Raw genomic sequence first — 25,792 nt, 5'->3', positions numbered from 1 at the left:
TCTGGAGTATACACACACTATCTACCAGTGGCCAACCTAGACCAGCCACCCTCACCCAACCTCTTAGCACAGAAGAGATATCTGAGCAAACTCAGACATTACCAGCTGAGACTGGGGAATCACTGAGCTAAGCCAAGTATAAATTTCTAAACCATAGAATTCTAAGCTAAGTAAATGAATGTAGTTTTAAGTCACTAAGTTTTGGGGTAATTTGTTACGTATCAGTAGCTAACTACTATAATCTTTTTTACTTTGTTTACCTATTAAGAAAGAAAATTAGGAAATAGTATTACACAAATTAAAAATTTAAATGATTACATTAAATATACTTTTCTGAAGATATTAATAGTTTATATTATCCTTCATATTTTGGCTGTTGATGTTATATTAATATTTATAGAGTATCTTTTATTCATCAGGTGTTTATTAAATTCCTACGACCACATTATCAGGTAGGAATTTTTAACTTTATTTTATAAAAGACCTTGGTAAAGAAGCAAGGAGCATGTCTAGGTTCACACAGCTGGCATAGCAGAGCTAGATTGGAACACAGAAAATAGGAATATGTAAATTAATTTATTCTATCATATATCTCCACTAGCTCCACAATAAAATGGCAATCTAGGCTTTTTTTGGGAAGAGCTCTTTTCTAGAAACTAGCTGTGTATGTTCCAGTTTATTGTTTGAAATGTGCTTGACTTTGTTTTATTCAAGAGTGATGCCTACCAAGGACATATAATAATAACCAATTCTTGCAAGGATCCAAGATGGAGAAATTAAAATGATCCAGTCTCTTGAAGGACATGCTAAATGACCTAAATGCTGCCCTAGGATGTACTGAAAAATAGTTTATGTATATCATATGGACTTCTTCATTTGGGCATTTTCACACTCAATTCTAAGTGGCCAAAGATCACTGCTATCCTTTCAAATTCTCTAGTTTTTTTGTACCATTATTAAAACAACTGAATGAGAAATTGACTAAAGTAAAAATATTTTCTAGTGTAATATGTCCTGATAAATTTGAAATAGTGATTTTTTTTTGTAGCAAATGATTACTAGTGATTGTCCAATTGGCTCATGATATTTAATGTGAAAAGCCAATATTTTAGTTATTCATTGGCAGATGACACAATTTATTTGTGAGACTGGTATAAAAAATAGAAGTATTTTTGTTTATGGCTTAAATATAAGATGGAAACCTGTCAGAAATAAGTGAACAATATACTACTGAGTGTCCACGATACTTACTAGCCTAGCATTTGTACATTGGGATTGTATGTGACACATCACAGGTGCTAATAAAATTTTAATGGTGAGAATAAAAAGTGATAGAAAAACAAGAATGGGCTCAATGCTGCAGCTTCTAATGTCCCCTTGACTATACGCCACTAGGAATAATGATGCTAAACAGATGAGTAAAGACATTTTTAGGAAGTCTTTTCCAGTCCTATTACATCCTCCAAAGCAACCACCAAAGGCAAAAGGCTGCACATGAAATTAACGCTAATGAAATCAACATTAATAAAATCAAGACAACCTAAATATATTTTATTTTAGGTTGATGTATGGAAATTTCAATTGTATCATCTGAAAACTGCCTGATGTTGACTGCTAATAAAATAAGTACAAATGTTTGAATATATGGCTTAAATATAAATAACACCAGAGAGTTTGGGGTAGTAAATATACATGTACTTTATCCTAGGTTGTGATATACATTTTAATCATTTTGTTCACTTGAAATATCACATTTTATACAGAGTTTAAAAATGTGTTTTTAAGTAAAGAATAGAGATCAGTGAAATGTTTCTCCAGTGGATTCTTTCAACTGAAAATGTAAGAAACTGCTATAAAACCAGAGTTAATAGATATTTAAACAAAAATTTTTGACTTAAATATATATTATGTGGCATTTTAAGACAGCATTGTGGTAACAGCAAGACAATCAAAATCACAAGTCATTGTGGAAGTTCACAATGACTAGTTTTCCAACAACAGTTTTAAGAGATGAGTTAAATCAGCAACCATTTGCGTGTGTGTTTTGTGGTCACTTTAATTGTTATTAGTTTAACCTAGAATGGAAGAAGACACCAATAAACAAGATGGTCAAATACATAATGTCCACAGTCTAAAGGAGAGTAAGCCAGAAACTAATAGCTCAACTGTAGACACTCACAGCTAAAGAAAATATCAAATGTTACATGCTGTTCACATCTTAAATTGTAGTTCTTGAAGAAAAGCTCATTTGTTTTCACTAAGAAACCTTTAAGAGACCTGATCGTTTCAATTTCCCAAATGAAAAAAGTCCAAAATAACTGAAACATCTCAGATTCTTGTAAGAATTTGTTATCATATATGCCTATGATAAACCCAAATCAACTACATTTTAAATAATAAATCAGGAAATATGTGTCATAAAGGGCAATTTCCACTGAATGTTTGTCTTTCTCAAATATCTACCAACAGGGTCAAATTTAACTAGGAAAGTCAGTTTTTAAACTTCAAGTTAGTCAAAGCTTGAATGACAACACACACAAAAAATAATCATGTTAAAAGCAAACTAAATTGTACAATTTGAAGCAATTACTTAAAATATTGAATAATATACTGAAGAATATATTTCCACTTCTTTCTCTATTTTCCTTCTTCTTTTCATAAATTTAACCAAGTAATATCTCTATTTTCACAAGGACATAAAGTAAAAGCCTAGGTTCAGAATTTAGGAAAGTTTATTACTCCAGTGATCTGTGGAGTGAGTAGTCTTTTTTCTAACACGATGTTAATTAAGAGCTTATTTAATGCATTTACATTTGGTTATATAGCAAGAGTTTGACTAAGTCATTTCTAGGAAAGCTGATATTTGGGAATAACTGTCACCTCAAAAGTAGGCTTTCCATTTTGTCCATTAGTAGTAGCTGCCCACTCAGCACCTACAATAATACTGAAGGAACCTTATATTCCTTAGTTTCCTTAGGAAAATCTCACAAAGACTACTTCTGTAGAAACTGATAAGCCAAAAGATGTCAGATGTGAGGAGGGTCCCTCAATCCCCAGTGTCATGAACCATGCTACTGGAGAGTCCAAGGATTCTTGAGTAATGCATACCTCATTTTGCCATCCAGGATTGGAGACATGGGAAAGGTTCATTCCTATGTCCTAATGATAAATCAGAGCATGGTGAACCAAAAATAGCTGTCTTCTGGGGGATCCTACCAGTATCAGTATAAATAGTTAATTTTGGATAGGGGGTTACTAGGATTAAACCCAAAGGTACATTATCACTGAGCTTTTATAAATAAGCTTTTATTTATTTATTTATTTATTTAGAGAGTCTCACTAAATTGCTGAGGCTGGCATTGAACTTGTGATCTTCCTGTCTTAATCTCCCAAACCACTGGGATTACAAGTGTACACCACCGTGCCCAGCAAGTAGCTCATTTATGAAAGGACTAACCACTCCTTAAAATAATGTTCACTTTAGGATTCACTTGACTGAACTGTTTTTGCTCAGTAATATATGAGGCTCTTCCCTGTTGTTATAAGTAGTTATAGATTCAGGCCAACTACAGTTGGCCCTCAGAATCTGAGGGTTCCACATCCTTGGATTCAACCAGCTGTGATTCAAAAATATTCGGAAAAGAAATTGCATCTACTAAACATGTACAGACTTTTTCTTGTCATTATTCTTTAAACAATACAGTATAATAAATATTTGCACAGTGCTTACATTGTTAGGCATTATAAGTACCTAGAGATGATTTAAAGAATAAAGGAGAATATGCATGAGTTACATGCACTGTTTTGTATAAGGGACTTGAACATGTGCAGATTTTGTTATCTGTGGGGAAGTCTTCCAATCAGACTCACAGACACAAAGGAATGACTGCACTTTCAAACAAGGTCCTTGGTACTTGTTCAGATTACATAGATTCTTCTCTGGGCTAAGGAATACATATTCTACTTTTTGAAGAACCAATTGGTCAGTCTATTGAGTTATGTTAGCCTAAAACCTAGTTTTCTAAATATAATGAAAAAATAACAGATTTTTCTACTTAGTTTTCACTGGTTTGTAGAAATATCACCTGGAAATCATCACATAATATTTTATCTTTCAAAGTTGATACAGTTTTTAAATTTTTTGACCAGTAGCCATGTGTGTCCATGATATGCCATCTATGACCAGGAACAACTTCCTCAATTATTTTATTTTATTTTGCAACTAGTGAATTGTGTTACTCAAAACTGTCAAAGTTTAAGCAGAGTAAAGGCATAATAAAGAAAACTAAGAAGGAATGTTGGTATCTTTATAATTATGTACTCAGCTTTCCAAAAGAAATTTAAATTCAATTTAGATTAACTTTGTTCAGAAAATAGTATGTTGAAAGCAATTCAAGAATCTCATGTTGTTGTCACACCAAAATGAGCACTTCATAGACTTTACTAGTTTAATCTAAAAACAGAAGTCAATCAATGGACCTCAGTTATTTACCTTATGGAAAAATGTAAGCAATATGGGCCAGAATCCATGTATTTTCCAGAACATAATACTATAAAGGCTCAAATATTTAATATACAGTAAATAACAATCAATGCAGAACATATTTTGACATAACTGTTATTACACAAATCTTATGTCTGACTATAAATCATTGGAGTTATGATTCTCATTCAAGGTGCTATCTTTTATATTTGATGCCTTCTTTCTGATATCTTTCAATTATTCTCCATAAATATTTTTACCTTATGGTGAAATTGGCTATTTGAATACAACAGTTAATAGGTATGAGGAACTACAAGGGAAATCTTAGGATCAAAATATAACAAATGCTTTTCTATATACCTATAGCCTATGAGAATCCCTTCATTACCAAGCAATATCAATTATAAAAAATACCAAAATAACTACTAAGATTTAGTGTGTTGGTAACTAAATTACAGTGAATATATCTGCCCTTCCTGAGTTGGACTTATTCCTACAGGTAAACTCCCACTAATAAATCAAAAACACATGTAAATAAAGTATTTATTTGGAGGCATGGCTTTGCAATGACTGTTACTATAAAACAAAAGTATTCAAGGGATTTCAAAGAGAAAAGACCCACTTTAAAAATAGTCATAATTTAATGGAATTCTCCTCAATTGCATGGTAATGATATGGCTATTTTTTTTTCTCCCTCACAGTTCAGTGAGGAAAAGTAATTATCATGTAGTTTACAACATGTGTAATTTGTGTATAATTATAAGAGATGCTCATTGTCTCTATAAATACTTATTGAAGCAGCAAATAACTGATCACTGCCAAGAAAGCTAAATGCAGGCAACACTAATTTGAGATTATCTGTTCCTCTTTCTAGTCCTTCTTGCTGTTCAATTTCATGGCATTTGATGTATACAAAAGTAATGAAACAAAGGAATGGTATTGTTTCCGTTTTTTGAAATGCAGACAGATTCAAATGATCATCTAAAGGTAAATTTTAGATTATCAGACACTTCTATTCTTGGTAACTTCAATAAAAACTATACATTTGCAAAACAATGATTGTCTAAATATTTTTAAAGAACCATGAAGTGATTTTGGTAGTCTTTTATTAAAATAAAATACTCTCTTAAAATGCAAAATTAACTGTCCAGAATTTATTTTTGTGAGAACTTAATTTGAGATGGCAGCTCTTAGGATAGGGGGCTGATATCTGTCATTGGTCCTTCAAGGTCCACTGCCCACCTTCTATATCTGGGAGGCCAATCTCCATGGGCAGCATCCCTTTGCTCTCAGTTTGGTTTGGCCATTGGGAGTAAACAGCATGAGAGCTCAGGCTGAAGGACAGAGTGATGGGGGCATTTATTGCCCTGGATCCTCCTTGAGACTGACAGCCTTGGACTCATGCTCCTCACACTTCCTTCTATAGCCTTCATCATATAGTTTTCTCTTCCTCTGGGTGGGGTAATTGTGTGGGATTTTAAAAGTCTGTTGTAACCTGACCTGGGATACTACAAATCCTTGTTCTTTTCTTTTATCTTGCTAATACCTTTTAAAACCACCTTTTATTAAAATCTTTGACATTATTCTAATTTTATTGTACCTTCTCTTTTCTATGAGACCCTGATGGTTACATTTAGTTCTTATTTATTCTTTATGAATTTCACTAGTAAACCAGGTATACAAATGAACAAAGCATTTAAAGACTTGGACATTGTAGACCAATGACATAACAAAATATAGCACTTAATGAATGTTTGTATCATTTATATATCCATGGAATGAATTTAACTAGAAATGTCTAACTACCATCTAAAAGTTTAGATTTCTAACAATAATCAGCACCATTAAATTGAAGTAAATACTTTTAGTTATTCCTATAAAATTATTGAATTGCTGACAAAGAGCACACAAAAAGCTAGAAACTAGATATGTTTACAATATTTTCAAGAACAAAATTTATCTTTACAGATGTATATATTAGGAGAGAGATTTACCTTTTCACCAATTTCTCCTTTGCTGCCTTCAAAACCTTGTTCTCCCTGTAGAAGAGGAGTGTGGTATGTATAAGAAAATAATACTTACAATACATATAATCTTAAAGTAAAAATAATGTTGCTAACAATGAAAAAATCAATAGTTTAATATAATAATTCCTACTATGTAAGCTCTAAGCCAATATTAAATAACACAGAATTTAAATATTCCTGAATTCTGAAAGAACATTTTTCTAGTAGCTTCTAGGTAATTTAATCTTGATAAGCCTGAATTTTCCCATGTCTAAAATAAGTATGCTAGTAGTTAGTACCTGGCTCATTGACTTGTTTTGAGAGTTAAACATATCATCAGCATAGAGCCTACCACAGACTATGTCATTCTTGTTATTATCACTACTTATTATATTATACTAGATCCAAGAGAAACACTTCTTGGAAAGCTGATGTTGCTACATCCTTCCAGTGAGAGTTTCAGGATGAGTGAGTTCTGGTTTCAGGAAGTTCTGTTCCTGCTCCCTCCTGTTCCCTCACCAGCACAGTGCTCTCCATTGTCCCTCTCTCCTGCCTTTCAGCCACAAAAAGGACAGGTGGTCACAGAGCTGCTGGCTGTTAATTGCCAAATTTATTCTGAAAAATGTAAGGCCCCTTTTCTTCCAGTAAATCCTTTCTGATGCAATGAGCCTAGTTCCTCTTTCAATTGGGTATAGATTTTGAGAGCACTCATGTTACCTCCATACAGTCAACAGATATTCACTGATGTCTCCTCCATGCCAGGCGCTCAACAACATAGTCAGCAAGTGACTATTGGGGATGGGTCATATGCACCCCTCTACTTCTGGAACTCTTTGACATAAAAGCATTCAGGAAGCATTTCCTGAGGGCACTAAGACAAGAGGTCAAGAGTTTCTTATCTCCAGTTTGTCTATAATGCCTCTACAAGGTGACACCTGGCATAATTTAAATTCATATAAATTATATGAAAAAGAATGCCAACTTAATACTGTATACATGGTTTGTGAATGTATAATTTGATACATGTACATACAAATACATGTGATAGGTACACATATACACATATAAGATTATATAATTATTTTTGCTTTACCTACTCTCAAAAAAAATTACCAGGGAAGATAATAGGTTAGTTGAAAGATATTTTTACCACTGAATGTATTGCCTACCTTTTTTCCCTACCATTTTTCCTAAAATATAGACTTTAATTTGATCCGTTAATTCCAGCTGACATTGAAGCTGCTAAATGCCTCCAGTACATCAGCCACAATGTCAGCATGATGCAGCCACCACAAACAGCTGCTGGAAAGTCCAAAACTATTTCCCAGCAGATAAATCTGCACATCCCTTGGCTTGCAACTCGACTCGCAGATGCAGCACATGCTGTATCAATGGGTTTTGTCTAGAACTACTGTGAAGAAATTCAGAAGCTTACCATTTCATCACTGCCAGTTCAATCTTATTATCTTTATTGGGCCAAGTAAAGGAAGCATTTTTTAAAGCTGTTAACTATAAACAAATGCATATATTTTAAAATGATATTTTTAGCCACATAGAAAAACCTAGTGCCTAGTAATTTCTGATACCTTATTGCTAAAATGTGTAAAAACTTCTCCAGAACATATAAATGATATGCTTGGCTTTGCTGGGCATCTAATATTGCATAAATAATGCTGTCCCTTGTGGTAGGATTATCTGGGTTGTATCATGACAGCTGGCCCCACCTGAAGTGACACCCATCCTTCCAGGAAACTGAAATATACCAATCTACATGCTCGTGTAGCTATGCTGGTCAAATACAATCATTCTCTTTCCCAGAAAGTCTTTGGACAGTAAAAGGGTACAAAAAAATGTTCACTTTTTTAAAGAGAAAGATGTTGGGCATTGAAAGAAGCAGCCTATCCAGCAAAAACCTTCTCATTTATCATGCATTTGTCATTCTGAAAGACATGTTTTAGAAAAGATTGTAATGACTTTGTAATATTTAATATTTTATCACTGTAACCATCATGTTGAGATAAACCTGGGATATACAAAAAGAAGGATAAATAAGAAGTAACCAAATCCAAAGGCATTAAAAATTATTCCACTGTACATTGTAAGCTTTAATAACAGTGAAAATGTTCCCAGAGAAATTATCTGCACTTTCAGTATTTCCAGTACTCAGAATGCACTATTGTTCACGTTCTCAGATTGCCCTCTCTCCTAGCATGGTCTCTCTGAGAAGAGACCATAGGTCCTCATTAACTTCTTGAGTTTTTGATGAAATTTGGTTTTATAAAATACATTTTCTCCCTCCCTCTGCACCGGCAAGGGCAAGGTAGAGGGAACTGTGACCACGCACAGAGCAGGACCAGCGGCCTGCTGGGGGGCAGAGCCGCCCCCCACCCCCCGCGCCTGCCAGGTAGGTGGAACTGTGACCACCGACAGAAAAGGCCCAGTGGCCCGCGGCGGGACAGAGCTTCCAATCACTCCTGCAAGGTAGGCAGGCCTGCGACCCACCAGCAGAAGAGGAGCAACGGCCTGCTGAGAGGCAGAGCCGCCCCCTCCCCCTGTGCCGGCAAAGTAGAGGGAACTGTGACCATGCACAGAGCAGGCCCAGCGGCCTGCTGAGGGGCAGAGCCGCCCCACACCCCCCGCGCCTGCCAGGTAGGGGAACTGTGACCACCGACAGAAAAGGCCCAGTGGCCCGCGGCGGGACAGAGCTTCCAATCACTCCTGCAAGGTAGGCGGGCCTGCGACCCACCGGCAGAAGAGGAGCAGCGGCCTGCTGAGAGGCAGAGCCGCCCCCTCCCCCTGCACCGGCAAGGTAGAGGGAACTGTGACCACACACAGAGCAGGCCCAGCGGCCTGCTGGGGGGCAGAGCCGCCCCCCACCCCCCGCGCCTGCCAGGTAGGTGGAACTGTGACCACTGACAGAAAAGGCCCAGTGGCCCGCGGAGTGGCAGAGCTTCCAATCACTCCTGCAAGGTAGGCGGGCCTGCGACCCACCGGCAGAAGAGAAGCAGCGGCCTGCTGAGAGGCAGAGCCGCCCCCTCCCCCCAGCGCCTGCAAGGTAGGCGGACCTGCGACCCACTGGCAGTACAGCCCCAGAGGCCTGCAGAGGGGCAGTGCCGCTGCCTGCGCCTGCAAAGTAGACAGAACTGTGACCACCGACAGAACAAGCCTAGCGGCCCGCAGAGGGACAGAGCCGCCGCCCGCGCCTGCGAGGGAGACTTTGCAACTATACAAGACCAATATAAATATATAGGGGGAAACTTCAATAGCACAACAGTTTCACCAAGTAGAAAGGAACGCGAACAGTATGAAGAGACAAGGAAAGAAAGGACCACAAGCATTGCAGGTCAACTCAACGTTAGAAGAGGTAATAGCTGCAGCAGATGGAATGTCAGATAAAGAATTCAGGATATACATGCTTCAGATGATCTGGAGTCTCAAGGAAGACATCAGACAGCAAAATCAGACAATGAAAGATCACTTCAACAATGAATTACATAAACAAATCCAAGAAGCAAAAGATCAACTATACAGGGAAATAGAGGTTATAAAAAACAAACAAACAGAAATCCTAGAAATGCAGGAAGCAATAAGCCAACTTAAAAACTCAATTGAGAATACTACCAGCAGAGTAGAACACTTAGAAGATAGAACATCAGACAATGAAGACAAAGTATTTCAACTTGAAAAGAACATAGACAGCTCAGCAAGACTGTTAAGAAACCATGAGCAGAACATCCAAGAAATATGGGATAACATCAAGAGACCAAATTTAAGAGTCATTGGGATACAGGAAGGGACAGAGTTTCAAACCAAAGGAATGAGCAATCTATTCAATGAAATAATACGAGAAAACTTCCCAGACTTGAAGAATGAGACAGAACCCCAAATCCTAGAAGCCTACAGGACGCCGAATGTGCAAAATCATAAGAGACCCACACCTAGACACATTATAATGAAGATGCCCAACATACAGAATAAGGAGAGAATTTTAAAAGCTACAAGAGAAAGGAAGCAGATCACATTTAGGGGTAAGCCAATCAGGATAACAGCTGATCTTTCAACACAGACTCTGAAAGCTAGAAGATCCTGGAATAACATATTTCAAACACTGAAAGAAAATGGGTTCCAACCAAGAATCGTGTTTCCAGCGAAATTAAGCTTCAGGATGGAAGATGAAATTAAAACCTTCCACGATAAACAAAAGTTAAAAGAATCTGCAGATAGAAAACCATCTCTTCAAAACATCCTTGGCAAAACATTACAGGAAGAGGAAATGGAAAATAACAATGAAAACCAACAGTGGGAGGTAGGACACTAAAGGGGGGAAAATAATCAAAGAGGAAAACAAACCATGTTTAGTAACATAAATAAACAAATATGGCTGGAAGAACAACCCATATCTAAATAATAACCCTAAATGTTAATGGCTTAAACTCACCAATTAAGAGACACAGGCTAGTAGAATGGATCACAAAACAAGACCCAACAATATGCTGCCTACAGGAGACGCATTTGATAGGAAAAGACATAGATAGGCTGAAGGTGAAAGGTTGGGAAAAATCATATCACTCATATGGACTTCGGAAACAAGCAGGAGTATCCATACTCATATCAAATAAAATAGAATTCAAGCCAAAGTTAATCAAAAGGGATAAAGAGGGACACTACATACTGCTCAAGGGAACCATACACCAACAACACATAACAATCATAAATATATATGCCCCAAACAATGGTGCAGCTATGTTCATCAAACAAACTCTTCTCAAGTTCAAGAGTCTAATAGACCACCATACAATAATCATGGGAGACTTCAACACACCTCTATCACCACTGGACAGATCTTCCAAACAAAAGTCGAATAAGGAAACTATAGAACTCAATAACACAATTAATAACCTAGACTTAATTGACATATATAGAATATACCACCCAACATCAAGCAGTTACACTTTTTTCTCAGCAGCACATGGATCCTTCTCAAAAATAGATCATATATTATGTCACAGGGAAACTCTTAGACAATATAAAGGAGTAGAGATAATACCATGCATCCTATCTGATCATAATGGAATGGAACTGAAAATCAACGATAAAAGAAGGAAGGGAAAAGAATACATCACTTGGAGAATGAACAATAGGTTACTGAATGATCAATGGGTTATAGAAGACATCAAGGAAGAAATTAAAAAATTCTTAGAGATTAATGAAAACACAGACACAACATATCGGAATCTATGGGACACATTGAAAGCAGTTCTAAGAGGAAAATTCATTGCTTGGAGTTCATTCCTTAAAAAAAGAAAAAACCAACAAATAAATGATCTCATACTTCATCTCAAAATCCTAGAAAAAGAAGAGCAAAACAACAGCAAAAGAAGTAGAAGGCAAGAAATAATTAAAATCAGAGCTGAAATTAATGAAATCGAAACAAAAGAAACAATTGAAAAAATTGACAAAACTAAAAGTTGGTTCTTTGAAAAAATAAACAAAATCGACAGACCCTTAGCCATGCTAGCGAAGAGAAGAAGAGAGAGAACTCAAATTACTAACATACGGGATGAAAGAGGCAATATCACAACAGACACTTCAGAAATACAGAAGATAATCAAAAATTATTTTGAATCCTTATACTCCAATAAATTAGAAGATAGTGAAGGCATAGATAAATTTCTTAAGTCATATGATCTGCCCAGATTGAGTCAGGAGGATATAGACAACCTAAACAGACCAATATCAATTGAGGAAATAGAAGAAACCATCAAAAGACTACCAACTAAGAAAAGCCCAGGACCGGATGGGTATACAGCAGAGTTTTACAAAACCTTTAAAGAGGAACTAATACCAATACTTTTCAAGCTACTTCGGGAAATAGAAAAAGAGGGAGAACTTCCAAATTCATTCTACGAGGCCAACATCACCCTGATACCTAAACCAGACAAAGACACTTCAAAGAAAGAAAACTACAGACCAATATCTCTAATGAACCTAGATGCAAAAATCCTCAATAAAATTCTGGCCACTCGGATACAAAAACTTATCAAAAAAATTGTGCACCATGATCAAGTAGGATTCATCCCTGGGATGCAAGGCTGGTTCAATATACGGAAATCAATAAATGTTATTCACCACATCAATAGACTTAAAAATAAGAATCATATGATCATCTCGATAGATGCGGAAAAAGCATTTGACAAAGTACAGCATCCCTTTATGTTCAAAACTCTAGAAAAACTAGGGATAACAGGAACATACCTCAATATTGTAAAAGCAATCTATGCTAAGCCTCAGGCTAGCATCATTCTGAATGGAGAAAAATTGAAGGCATTCCCTCTAAAATCTGGAACAAGACAGGGATGCCCTCTCTCACCACTTCTGTTCAACATAGTTCTCGAAACACTGGCCAGAGCAATTAGACAGACGAAAGAAATTAAAGGCATCAAAATAGGAAAAGAAGAACTTAAATTATCACTATTTGCAGATGACATGATTCTATACCTAGCAGACCCAAAAGGGTCTACAAAGAAACTATTAGAGCTAATAAATGAATTCAGCAAAGTGGCTGGATGTAAAATCAACATGCATAAATCAAAGGCATTCCTGTATATCAGCGACAAATCCTCTGAAATGGAAATGAGGACAACCACTCCATTCACAATATCCTCAAAAAAAATAAAATACTTGGGAATCAACCTAACAAAAGAGGTGAAAGACTTATACAATGAAAACTACAGAACCCTAAAGAGAGAAATAGAAGAAGATCTTAGAAGATGGAAAAATATACCCTGTTCATGGATAGGCAGAACTAACATCTTCAAAATGGCGATATTACCAAAAGTTCTCTATAGGTTTAATGCAATGCCAATCAAAATCCCAACGGCATTTCTTGTAGAAATAGAGAAAGCAATCATGAAATTCGTATGGAAAAATAAAAGACCCAGAATAGCAAAAACAATGCTAAGCAGGAAGTGTGAATCAGGAGGTATAGCGATACCAGACTTCAAACTATACTACAGAGCAATAGTAACAAAAACAGCATGGTACTGGTACCAAAACAGGCGGGTGGACCAATGGTACAGAATAGAGGACACAGAAACCAATCCACAGAACTACAACTACCTTATATTTGATAAAGGGGCTAAAAGCATGCAATGGAGGAAGGATAGCATCTTCAACAAATGGTGCTGGGAAAACTGGAAATCCATATGCAACAAAATGAAACTGAATCCCTTTCTCTCGCCATGCACAAAAGTTAATTCAAAATGGATCAAGGATCTTGATATCAAATCAGAGACACGCCGTCTGATAGAAGAAAAAGTTGGCTGCGATCTACATATTGTGGGGTCGGGCTCCAAATTCCTCAATAGGACACCCATAGCACAAAAGTTAATAACTAGAATCAACAAATGGGACTTACTCAAACTAAAAAGTTTTTTCTCAGCAAAAGATACAATAAGAGAGGTAAATAGAGAGCCTACATCCTGGGAACAAATCTTTACTCCTCACACTTCAGATAGAGCCCTAATATCCAGAGTATACAAAGAACTCAAAAAATTAGACAATAAGAGAACAAACAACCCAGTCAACAAATGGGCCAAGGACCTGAACAGACACTTCTCAGAGGAGGACATACAATCAATCAACAAGTACATGAAAAAATGCTCACCATCTCTAGCAGTCAGAGAAATGCAAATCAAAACCACCCTAAGATACCATCTCACTCCAGTTAGATTGGCAGCCATTATGAAGTCAAACAACAACAAGTGCTGGCGAGGATGTGGGGAAAAGGGTACACTTGTACATTGCTGGTGGGACTGCAAATTGGTGCAGCCAATTTGGAAAGCAGTATGGAGATTTCTTGGAAAGCTGGGAATGGAGCCACCATTTGACCCAGCTATTCCCCTTCTCGGTCTATTCCCTAAAGACCTAAAAAGAGCATGCTACAGGGACACTGCTACATCGATGTTCATAGCAGCACAATTCACAATAGCTAGACTGTGGAACCAACCTAGATGCCCTTCAATGGATGAATGGATAAAAAAAATGTGGCATTTATACACAATGGAGTATTACTCTGCATTAAAAAATGACAAAATCATAGAATTTACAGGGAAATGGATGGCATTAGAGCAGATTATGCTAAGTGAAGCTAGCCAATCCCTAAAAAACAAATGCCAAATATCTTCTTTGATATAAGGAGAGTAACTGAGAACAGAGTAGGGTCGAAGAGCATGAGAAGAAGATTAACATTAAACAGGGATGAGAGGTGGGAGGGAAAGGGAGAGAGAAGGGAAAATGCATGGAAATGGAAGGAGACCCTCAGAGTTATACAAAAGTACATACAAGAGGAAGTGAGGGGAAGGGGAAAATAATATAAGGGGGACAAACGAATGTCAGTAGAGGGAGCAGAGAGAGAAGAGGGGAGGGGAGGGGAGGGGAGGGGAGGGGAGGGGGGGGGGGGAGGGAGTAGAGGATAGGAAAGGCAGCAGAATACAACAGACACTAGTATGGCAATATGTAAATCAATGGATGTGTAACTGATGTGATTCTGCAATCTGTATATGTGGTAAAAATGGGAGCTCATAACCCACTTGAATCAAATTGTGAAATATGATATATCAAGAACTATGTAATGTTTTGAACAGCCAACAATAAAAAATTTAAAAAAAATAAATAAAATACATTTTCTGAATCTCTATTATAGTATGAACAAATTCAATTGTCAAGTTGCAAAAACTCCCTAGTTCACATAAAACATTAAACAAAACCTCTACCTTTTGACCAGGTAAGCCTGGGGCACCAGGTAAACCATTTTCACCCTAAAAAAAGTAAACAGAATAAATTTTGTTAGCCACAAAAACAAAGACTTTTTTTGTTTGTGTGTGTAGTCTTCAATAACCAACACTAATGTTATGGGGAAGAGTAGCCTAATATTGAATATCTGTCATGTTTACAGACTTTCCATCTGTCCATTAGATCGCAACTCCAGGATTACCATCTCAACTTTAAAGTAGGGAAAGGGAGGGAGGCTTTTATAGGTTAATAGTATGCTTAAGGTCATCCAATTTGTAGCAGTACCTGAGATTTGAAATGATGTCTCACTGGCCACAGCTTGCTTTTCCATATGCTGTTTAGCATCCTTATTTTATGTTCTTTCTTTCAAACCTCTGGGCATAACATTAAAGTCTGACAGAGTTCTTTTTATGGTACAGGTGATGTTCCCCTAACAAACCTATCAGGTCAATATTATTACCACGACTGCCTTTTAGATAATGACAGCAGTAGGTGGTGGAACTGGAATTCTAATGCACACAGTTTAGCTCTGTGTGCCTCGATGCCTTCTTTAACTGTCTCTGGGAGAAGATTTAATTCTGACTTGTGTCTTTTTTAAAATTTATTTTTAGTTGTCGATGGACACAATACCTTTATTTTATTTATTTTTATGTGGTGCTGAGGATGAACCCAGTGCCTCACATGTGGTAGGCAAGCACTTTACCACTGAGCCATAACCCCAGCCCAAGTATCTTCTTACCTAGAGTCTGAAATATGTATGTATACACAAACACATACATATATTCTTATCATGTTTACTTTCTTATCTATTTCTGCTGATTGCCTTTTGATTGATTTTGTAGTCATATATAATGCCATTTTACACGAAATAATCACTTGGAAGAATTTTTAGTTCTTTCCATTCTTCTGGTTCCTGTCTTGGGGATAAAGGTTTTCAGCAGATGGCTATCAGTTTCCATTGCTGGAATTCATGGGTCTTCTTTGACAAGTTGTCTGTCTGGTCTGTGAACAGCACACCAGCTAGAATGAGATACCCCTGGGAGGATGTGCACATTCTCAGTGGAGTCTTAGGAATTTAGCTGGTTAAGGGAATTTACTTTGGCTTCTGAGTTTCCAGTTTAGGCAGTTCAATATTAACTACTGACGTCTTCTATTTCCATCAAATATTTATAATTAATTTTAAAACTAATTTGTTTTAATCATTATTTACCTACAGTTAAATACCATTTCTAAAAATTATTTCAACAAAATTCAAAGATGTGAAAAAAAAGTCACATCTTCAAATTTTAAAACAACAATCTAAAGAGATCTATAGTTTCTGATTAATACATTTTTAGCAAGTTTTGGTGGTTTTTATTAGAGGTATACACCTATACACATGCACACATGTGAAAGACTAAGATTTTTCTTAGATTAGATTAAATTATCAACATATTCTACAGTATAATTGCTATCATCACAGAAAGGCCAAAACTTTATGCTAATGTAATTAATTGTTGAAGCAACAATAAAATAGTGATCTATATAATAAATATTTCTATCATTTAAAATTATTATATTTCTAAATGTTAGATATCACACAAGTCTACCAGAAACTTCCAAATACATGTGATAAAGTGATTGCAAAAGCACACTAAGTATTTGACGCCAGAGAACATTCTATGGAAATGGAGCTTCTATTACTCATCACAGAAGTATGTCCACTTGTCCATAAGCAGTGGATTATTTTTATCAGTTGAGCCAACATAATGGTTTATATCATATTACAAGTTACACATGATAACAAGATATGGCATATAATCCAATAAGTACACATTTATATTGCCAGAAATACTGTTTTGAGAGATAGAAATAGTGACAGTTTCTCCTCTTTTCCTTTGCTTCAGCCCACTCTTATGCACCATATGCTTTGAGCACTGGCTCCCAAAGTGCGCTCTCAGCCCTGTATCAGGTTAGGGTTACACCCAGACACATGGTTAATTAGTCACTAAAAGTCTCTAAAGCTGTGATATTGATAATGTGTCTTTAGTTGACATAGGTTTTGTGATTTTTATAATTAACATATTTTCTTTTCTTATGATCAGTGTTAATTAGTCTCTCCTCTTTCTGGACTGGAAATTTGTTTTATAAACATAATTCTAGCTTCCAAGATAATCTAATTCACAATACTATGCCATAAGAAATGAGCTGGCCTTGGGCGACATCAACATGTAGAAGTTTATGAAATATTGTTGGCGCTTTCAAAGCTTAAGTTTGGAACTTTGGTATTTCCTTTCCTTATTTTTCTTGAAGTTACCATAGATGACCTACTTAGACACTTATAATCATTTTTAAAAAAATTGTCATTATTCTAGCCCCTGAGGGATAAATGAACATATTTGTTTTTGTTTTTATCTAAAAAAGGAAATATTTATTAATTAGCATGAAGAACTAAAGAAGAAAATAGTCCTAATTACTAAATTTTTCTTTAACAGATTAATGGACAATTATGTTCCATCAGAACTTTATCTAAAACCTAATTTATGTCAGAAGAATGAGTCTCTATTTATGTGCATGCTGAGGCACAGGCTCAAAGCCCTGAGGGTGCTCTAGGCAGCTTGGGTTCATATTTATTTGTACCTATAAAATAAATATCTGCCTAACATTACTGGAAGGGTACATATTATTTGCCTTTTTTGAAATCCTGCTGTGTCTCTTTTCCAGTCTCAGTCTAGAAAAGAAATAAGATGTTTCTCTTTTCACTTCCAATCAATATTTTAGTTCATTAATGAAAGGAAATTATAATCAATGGTTTCCAAAGCAACCCTAATTTTCAAAACATGTTTCTGAAGCATGTACTTTCAGTTACAGGTTTTTCTATCAAAGGATGCATGTCCTTTCGCAGTTATAATCTCAAACTACAGAAGGACAAATTAATATATATGTGTAATAAAAAGCATGGCAAAACTCTACCAATGCTGCTGATAGTATTCTTGTCAGTGTGACTATAACACAGCCTCTCTGAAACTTTGCAGAACAAACAAAAAGCACCCTTAGCAGAAGTCAAAATAATCTTTTTGAGAAACTTTTGGAAAAAATTCAGGTGAGATTTGGGGCTAGCTGATCAAACCAATTTCATGTAACTTCCTTTTTATCACTGTACCTTTCCTAGAAGTCATCATAGCTAGGCCTAAAACATAAATTGTTAGTTTTCCTGATTCTTTGCATATTGGGTCAATGTCTTTCTTATTATGTAGGATGTATATGTTGTCTGAAAGACATCTGATTATAAATCATATTCAATAGGGCTTCCATTACAAAACCCAGAACCAATAAGACCAAGCAAAGAAAGGTAGAATAAGCAGGTAAACAAAACATTTGCAAATACCTACAATTAGGCTGAGAAGGCAGAAAAGTTACATACTATGTTGTAGAGATTATTTCTTCAAAAAGTTAGGTATTCAACCTTTGATTTAAAGGTCTGGTATCTTATAACTTTTTTTAATTAAAATATAAAATTCCATCTATCATTCCACCTAGAGCACATTTTATACAAACATAACCTTCTATGTGACTTGAATGTACACTTTGAAATACATCAATATTTCCAGATTAATGAATTTTCATTAAAAGAAAATTAAATGTTGAAATAGCTGGAAGAAATTATCTGAAGTGGAATTTCAGAATTCTAGCATGAAAATCAATAAAACAGGCAGCAAAAAGTAAATCTGATTTTGCCTCTGTGTGTCACTAATGACATGTATACCTTCCTGACTATAGTCCTGATTTATTCAGACATAATTTTCAGATATTAAATTTTTATAAGGTTCCTAAATTGGTGGAGTTCTAATAAACATTTCAGAAATTTAAAAAAAACACTGTTTTTTTCAGATATCTTATTCAATGAATTCTTTTATTTCAGGAGGAGAATTTTTTTCTTCTTTATTTTCTTCATTCCAAGAAATAAACTATCAAATCAAATATCTATGTCTATATCTGTAGCATAGAATTTAAAACTTCAAATGTTTTGAACTAGATCCTTAATGCAGCTAACACATGAGATTTATTATTACATTGATGCTCAAAATAAGACCAATTTGAAACATTCTTACCACAAAATTGATGACACCCTCTTATTAAGTATTCTTATGAGTCATTTTGTGAAGAGAAAGCCAGCTACCACATGTAAAGTATGATTGATACATGTCTTATTCACGATAGTATAAGTATGGTTAATGAGTAGCAACTGAGCTCAATATCTATTCTGTTAAAAATCTATTATTATGAGGGTATATATGTGTACAAAAGTATATGCAGGTACATATTCCTATAAAATAAGCACAATGGATAGTCTTAAATATAAGGAAAAGTATAAATTCATATATTTATATTCATATTGCCACCAAGGATCTAATGAGGTACTCTTAAAATCTTTAAAAGTCAGGCACATTGGCTATTATATTGCACTGCAGAGAGCATAGGGAAAAAAATCCATGTATGGTTACTGAATCAATGCTTTCTGAACCTACATTAACTTTCCTCAAATTTCTATTAGTCTTAATTCTGCTGTCTATAATTCCACAGCAAAAAAAAAAAAAATCTTATAGGTCTTATATATGACATCCTTTTGTATCACTCTCAAATCTTCAATTCAGTAAAACATTAATTTTTAAATTATAGTTTGAAATTTCTTAATATTATGATCCCTATTCTTTGAGCAGACACTGGTCCGTCAATATGCCTTAAAATGTGGTACTCAAAACTCAGCACAGGACTCCAGAAATGGTCTTACATCAGAAAGAGCAGAATCACCGTCCCTCTCTCACACACAACCTTATTCTGGATACTATATAATATCAATCAACTTGCTTTTTTAAAATATATTTTGGGTTGTAGATGGACACAGTACCTTTATTTTATTTATTTATATTTATGTGGTGCCTAACACATGTTAGGCAAGGCCTCTAGCACTGAGATATAGCCCCAGCTCTCAACTTGCTTTTTTAGACAAAATTGTTACATACACTGAACTTGTAGTCAACTAAACCATTAAGTTTTCCATTCAAAAGAATTTTTATCTCATGATCCTTTTGCAATTTAGCTAAAATAAAATTACATGGAATAGTCAAATAAACTAAATAATTTTGAAATTATTTGGACCAATGTTGTAGGACCTATTACAAAATAAGTAATAGGTAATAACTGCTCCTATGCAGTTGTGATGAGTTTCTTAAGGTGGATCTGCCAGGAACAAGGACTTTGGGTTTCTTGTTTTGTTATGAGACTAGCTGTTGTGATAAATTTAAAACTTCAAAAATATTAGGGAAATGTAAGACATTTAATGTGAATCACCACCTACAGAAATATGTGAAGTATAGTAACTGACATCTGAATCAAGTATTCTAATAAGTGGAAAATGATTTAAGATATAAAGAGGAAAGTGTCATCAGTCAGCTCCTAATTGAGGACAGTGATCTACCAGTCACTACAAACTATTTCCTGTCCAAAGTATTCCTCGTGATGAGTAATTTATAGTTTGACTCCATATCAGTTACTTCAACTGGAGCTTAAATGCACTAAAGTCTTTGGTTACTTACCTTTAGCTCTGTGGTAAATTGTTATGAAGACTTAGAGAAATACCATGCCTTAGCAATATTTTAAGAAAGTCAGAAGATTTTTTAGTTGAGTTTGGGAAAAAAAAGAAAGCAAGATAATGAAGATTCATGTTTGAGAGCAAAGGAAGAACTTGGTTTCTCCAAGAGAAAATGGGAATCAAATTCTGGCAATACACACACTTCTATTATATTTCACTCTGGGAAGCAATACTTGTAAGCTTTCCTAGGTAGAGAAGAGATTCTCCTTCCTTCCTATTTCCCTAAAGTGTGCTTTGCAGAAAGTATGGAAGATTTGTATGGAAGCATCACCACATTCTTTTCCAATTTACCCTCAGCATAGTTTTCTAACATTCATCCCCTATTTTCTATTTCTGGTCCAGGGTTAAGTCCTCTTGAATTCTGAACTCCACTAATATTCACACAGAATCAGTCAGGCACCCTATGCTGGGCCAGATGCTGGGGTTACAAAGATGAGGGAGATACTAAGTCATTCTCTGGAGCACACATTTTAGCAGGGGATATAGGCACAAATATAGGGGATTTAGGTGGTATAAATAAAGTGCTGTGAGCAGAATGGGGGAGCTGTTGATTTTGAAGGACAGGAAGGCTTCCTGAAAAAGATGCATGAGCTTTGTATTTAGTAATCTGTGAAAAATGCATTGACAATGGTAAGGAAGAAAGGTATCAATTTTCTGTGGTCATCCTTCTGAGTTTTCCACTCGTATATGACAGGATTGTTCAGCACCCGACACCTCATATGGCTGTCCCGGGGTAGGCTGGCTAACAAATCCTTTAGTCAGACACTTTAAGAAAAAACTACTATATAAAGTTGTAGATGTCTTTAAAAGATACCAATTATATCTTTAAATCCACTGCTCAGTATCTCAGCAATCTACATCAAGATTAGTCACGAAGTTATGTAGAGAAACTGTTTGACATTTTTTACATCAATATTTTATTATTTACGTGCTAGATGCTGATAGTGCATTAAACCAAATAGGAACATTAGCAGACTAGGTTCTTGAAATCTGGCTAACTGTTTAGTAAATAAAAGTCAAGTGCTTGGGTGCCAGATACACTGCATGTGTTGAACTTGTCATCCATCTGTTGTGTTCTCTGCCAACTGCTCTACTTGGGATGCGAGTGGAAGGCATTAGAAGGGAATAAGAAACCATTAAGAAATAAAATCAGCTGCAGAGTGAGCAAGTTTCTTTTTCTTTTTCCTGTCCTTCTATTACCTTTGTCCTTCTTACATTTCCACTTATTTTAGTGCGATACTGTATCAACATGTGCCTACAGATAAGACAATTCAAAGATACTCCATGTGCAAGCAGCAATTTTGTACTGAAAATTTAAGTTTCATTCTTGTAGCTTTATAAGTGAACCCAACAAGTAGACTGAGAAAACTTTTTTCTTTATGGTCATTTTTTTTCTAGTATGGATTATGGTAAAAGGTTCCATCCTATGTCTGGCAACTATACCTTTGTTTATTACAGAATTTCCTAAAATACAGAGGTATGCAGACAATTAAGAGGCATTTTCTGTTACACAAAGCTCACATTTGTTTTAGCAATCGTGACAAATTCATACGAAGGAAATATCCTACTATTAGAATAAAACTGGGTGTCTCTTTTCTCCTCATTTAATAGTTTCAGTTTCTACAGTGAATTACCACATGCAAATAGGTATTTTAACTTTTTTTTTAACTTTGGGGAAACTCTAGAATTAAGTTTAATCTGAATGTCCACAGAAAAATTAGGGTAAACTAGAAATACAAAGAGGAAGCCAAATGACTTAAACAAAAATTCTTTTCACTAAACGCCTATAATTTTCTGAGTCTCTGAGGCATTAATGCTACATCTGGACCAGGGCTGTTGCAGAATTCATTATAATTCACAACAGCTATTAGCCTAGTCTGTGCTTATATAAACCATAACAGCATCTGCCTTTATTTTCTGAAGTTTCAGCCTCTCACAAAATGTCTTTTTAGGGAAGAATCAAGATTGAAAGATCACAGTCATTTCACTTTCCAACAGAAAAGAAACACAAAGATTGTTAGAGAACAAAGGATTTGCCTCAATCAGTTTCATCGCAATATAACAACTAGAAATTTATGGTGGAAAGGCCCATCATACAAGATACTTCATAATGAGGGTAGTTAGTCTGGCTATTTTTGGTAATGCAATTTGGCAACTCTCTCATCACATTATCAGATGCACTTCTTATGTGCGAAAGCACATAGGTTTTTACTTCTGGAAGCTCAATTTACTTTTTATCAAATGAAGTCATAGTACTTTCATTCTTTTGTTTTTTAATAAAGTAAATTACTTTCTGTGTGTATGTTTATTAAAAGCACATTTGGTGGAAAGTATAACAGAATTTTATAGGTTAAATGTTGAATTGAGGGTAATCTGAACAGTGGCCCTGATTGGGCTGCCCTGGAGGTTGGGCAATGCAATACAGTTTGAATTTGGAAGACAAAATAAAACTGTTTTATTTTCATAATACTTATTTCCAAAAGTAAAGCTATGCAAAATCTTCTCATTGTGTGAGATAAACATTGTTTGGTAATTCTTAAAATGTGGACATAATCCCTAAAGTTAGGAAGAATCCCCAAGGTTAGTAGAATTTTAGAGGGGTTCATAGACTTAAAGACAAGGAACTAAGCCCTCCCTGGAGCAGAATGTAGAAAGCAAACTATGCAATTCATTCATTAAGCTGGCAGGGAAATGAATTTAATATCTAATGTAGAACAATTTGTGTAAAGAAAAGATGGATATTTGGGAACAGTCCAAATGAGGTAATATGGTAAAGGTGCAAGAACAATAAATTCATATGGATTCACATCCTAACTCCACTATTTTCAGGCTATGGAACTTAAGTTTTAATTCTCTCTAGATCTTAGTTCCTTACTATATTATATAGTGACAATAAATCTTATCTCATAGAAGAATGAAATCAAATAATGTAAAGAAGGTTCTTGGTTGTGTTTGGCACATAATAATGATTGAGCAAGTAGCTGCTATCATTACTATGATACAAGTTTACATATTTCTTAATTCATAGGCTTTTTCATGTCCATTTTTATTTTAAGAGGTAAGAGTTACAGTAGATATGTGATGTTTATTTTAACATTTTCCACTACATAAATTTTGAATAAATAATGTAAATTTTCTCAAATGAATTCTAATTTGGTCAGTAAGCCAGAGCTTAGAATAATAGGATTAAACTGTTTGCCTTTAGAATGATATCTGTTCTTTACCAAATTCTTATATATCAGACATTGAGCTGGAATTCTCATGAAAAATCTCTTTTATCTTTGGGATAAAGCTAAGGGATGTATAATATAATTTCCATTCTATAAAAGAGAAAACTACAGACTAAGTGTCATGGTCTAAATTAAAGAATCAGATTTTGAGCTGGAATTCAAATCCAGGCATTATAACTCTGAATGTTTATTGGCATGGAATAATAATTATGACTAGTATTTACTCCATAACTAATCCATGAGGAACTAAAATAATTCTGTAAAAGTTTTCCCATTAAGAAAACATTTTAGGACAACTTCTAAGTAATTCAGCAGAAAAAATATTATTTTACCATAAATTAGGCTCTCTTTGTTCAATTTTTACTATTAGATTTTTAGAATTATTACAAAATTATTCTTTAAAAAAATCCCCACTTCAAAAACTTTATCTGTTACATTTACATAAGTGAAAAAGGAAATGCAATTTTTCATGTGAAATATTCAGATGAAAAAAGCAAGCATGGTTTGAGTGCTATGTTTAGGAGCAAATTGGGAAGGATTTGCTCCCCATGTCCAAATCCTCATCTCATTTTCTCACTTCATGCCAGGAGGATTAGGTTGTGCACATGAGTATGAATGTATGGTTGTGTGCATTAAGTCACTCACTTCTCTTGGAAATTGAACCATTCAATTTTCTCATTTTGATTGACAGTGGCTTCTGTCCATCCAACCTTACCAGAAGTCACCAGCTACCTAACAACACTTGCTACATAGAATATGTATTCTTATATGAATCCATAACAGAAAATTTGCCAAGTCTCTGAGGCAAAATTGTAGCTATGCTAGATAAGTGTAAAGAGGGATGGTTATTTTTCTATAATGTTGACAGTAAGGTTGCATAAATTAGGTTAATAATGTGCAGTGGTAGTCTGTACTGAGTGATAAGTATTATAATTACAAAACAAATATAAGTAAATGCTATACTTCTTTATCCTTAAAGTCCCCATGACTACATTTTCCATAAATAGATTTTATAAAAGAGAGTTGTTTATTGTACTGAGAGCTAGGGAAAAAATGCTACTCCATAAACTAATATTCAGGACCTCGCCTTTAAAAAATTTACTGTTATCACCTCACCAAACTTCAAAAGTGTACGTTTATTTAGAATAATGGGGTGTATATGTAAATCATTTAATTTATTACAGTATCACATTGAATAAGAGTATAAATTGAAACTAATACACAAATTCTACTTTCTATCATTCAGAATATGCTTAACTCCATTAATATAAATCAGTTTTCTAGCCTTATTGCTAAACCTTAAAAAATAATAAAAAAAATATTTACTTGAGAATATTGCCCTTGAGATGTGCATTCTATGGTACTTTGCTTATGTTTTTGCTCCATGAAAAACATTCAAACAATTAATCATTTGGTTTTATTTTTATCAGTAATCTTAATGATTTCTAATTATAAGGGAAAACACCAAAGAATCACAATTGATGAGAGGCAGAATTAGCATTAAACTTAGGGATGTTGTATGGGCAACTGTGGAAGGTGCACATACATCACATTGAGGCAAACTTGAAGAGTGAGAGTTCAGAGGATGTGTACATTTTAAGAACTGATACTTTTTCTTCAGAAATCTACTTAAAAAAATCAAAGAAGA

At 35.0% G+C, this 25,792-nt stretch overlaps 1 protein-coding gene across 7 annotated transcripts in view; it reads right to left on the bottom strand.

Moving 5' to 3' along the window:
- Positions 1-25,792, bottom strand: part of Col19a1 (collagen type XIX alpha 1 chain) — a 327,672-nt gene that overhangs the window by 220,054 nt on the left and 81,826 nt on the right. For 4 of the 7 annotated variants that reach the window (XM_058578797.1, XM_046442986.2, XM_058578799.1 and 1 more), the window contains 2 exons: positions 15,264-15,308; positions 6,478-6,522 (listed from right to left, as the gene is read on the bottom strand). The exons of 1 other annotated variant lie outside the window; for it this stretch is intronic. In XM_058578797.1, the coding sequence (XP_058434780.1) occupies positions 6,478-6,522; positions 15,264-15,308 (90 nt within the window). The remainder of the gene's footprint in view (positions 1-6,477; positions 6,523-15,263; positions 15,309-25,792) is intronic. 2 more of the 7 variants (XM_058578798.1, XM_058578800.1) reach the window with 1 other exon arrangement.

This window comes from Marmota monax, unplaced genomic scaffold (genome assembly GCF_021218885.2).
Source record: "Marmota monax isolate L192 unplaced genomic scaffold, Marmota_monax_Labrador192_F-V1.1 WCK01_AAM20220418_F8-fsc00091, whole genome shotgun sequence".
Classification (NCBI taxonomy): domain Eukaryota; kingdom Metazoa; phylum Chordata; class Mammalia; order Rodentia; family Sciuridae; genus Marmota; species Marmota monax.
This window is presented reverse-complemented; position numbering and strand designations above follow the sequence as displayed.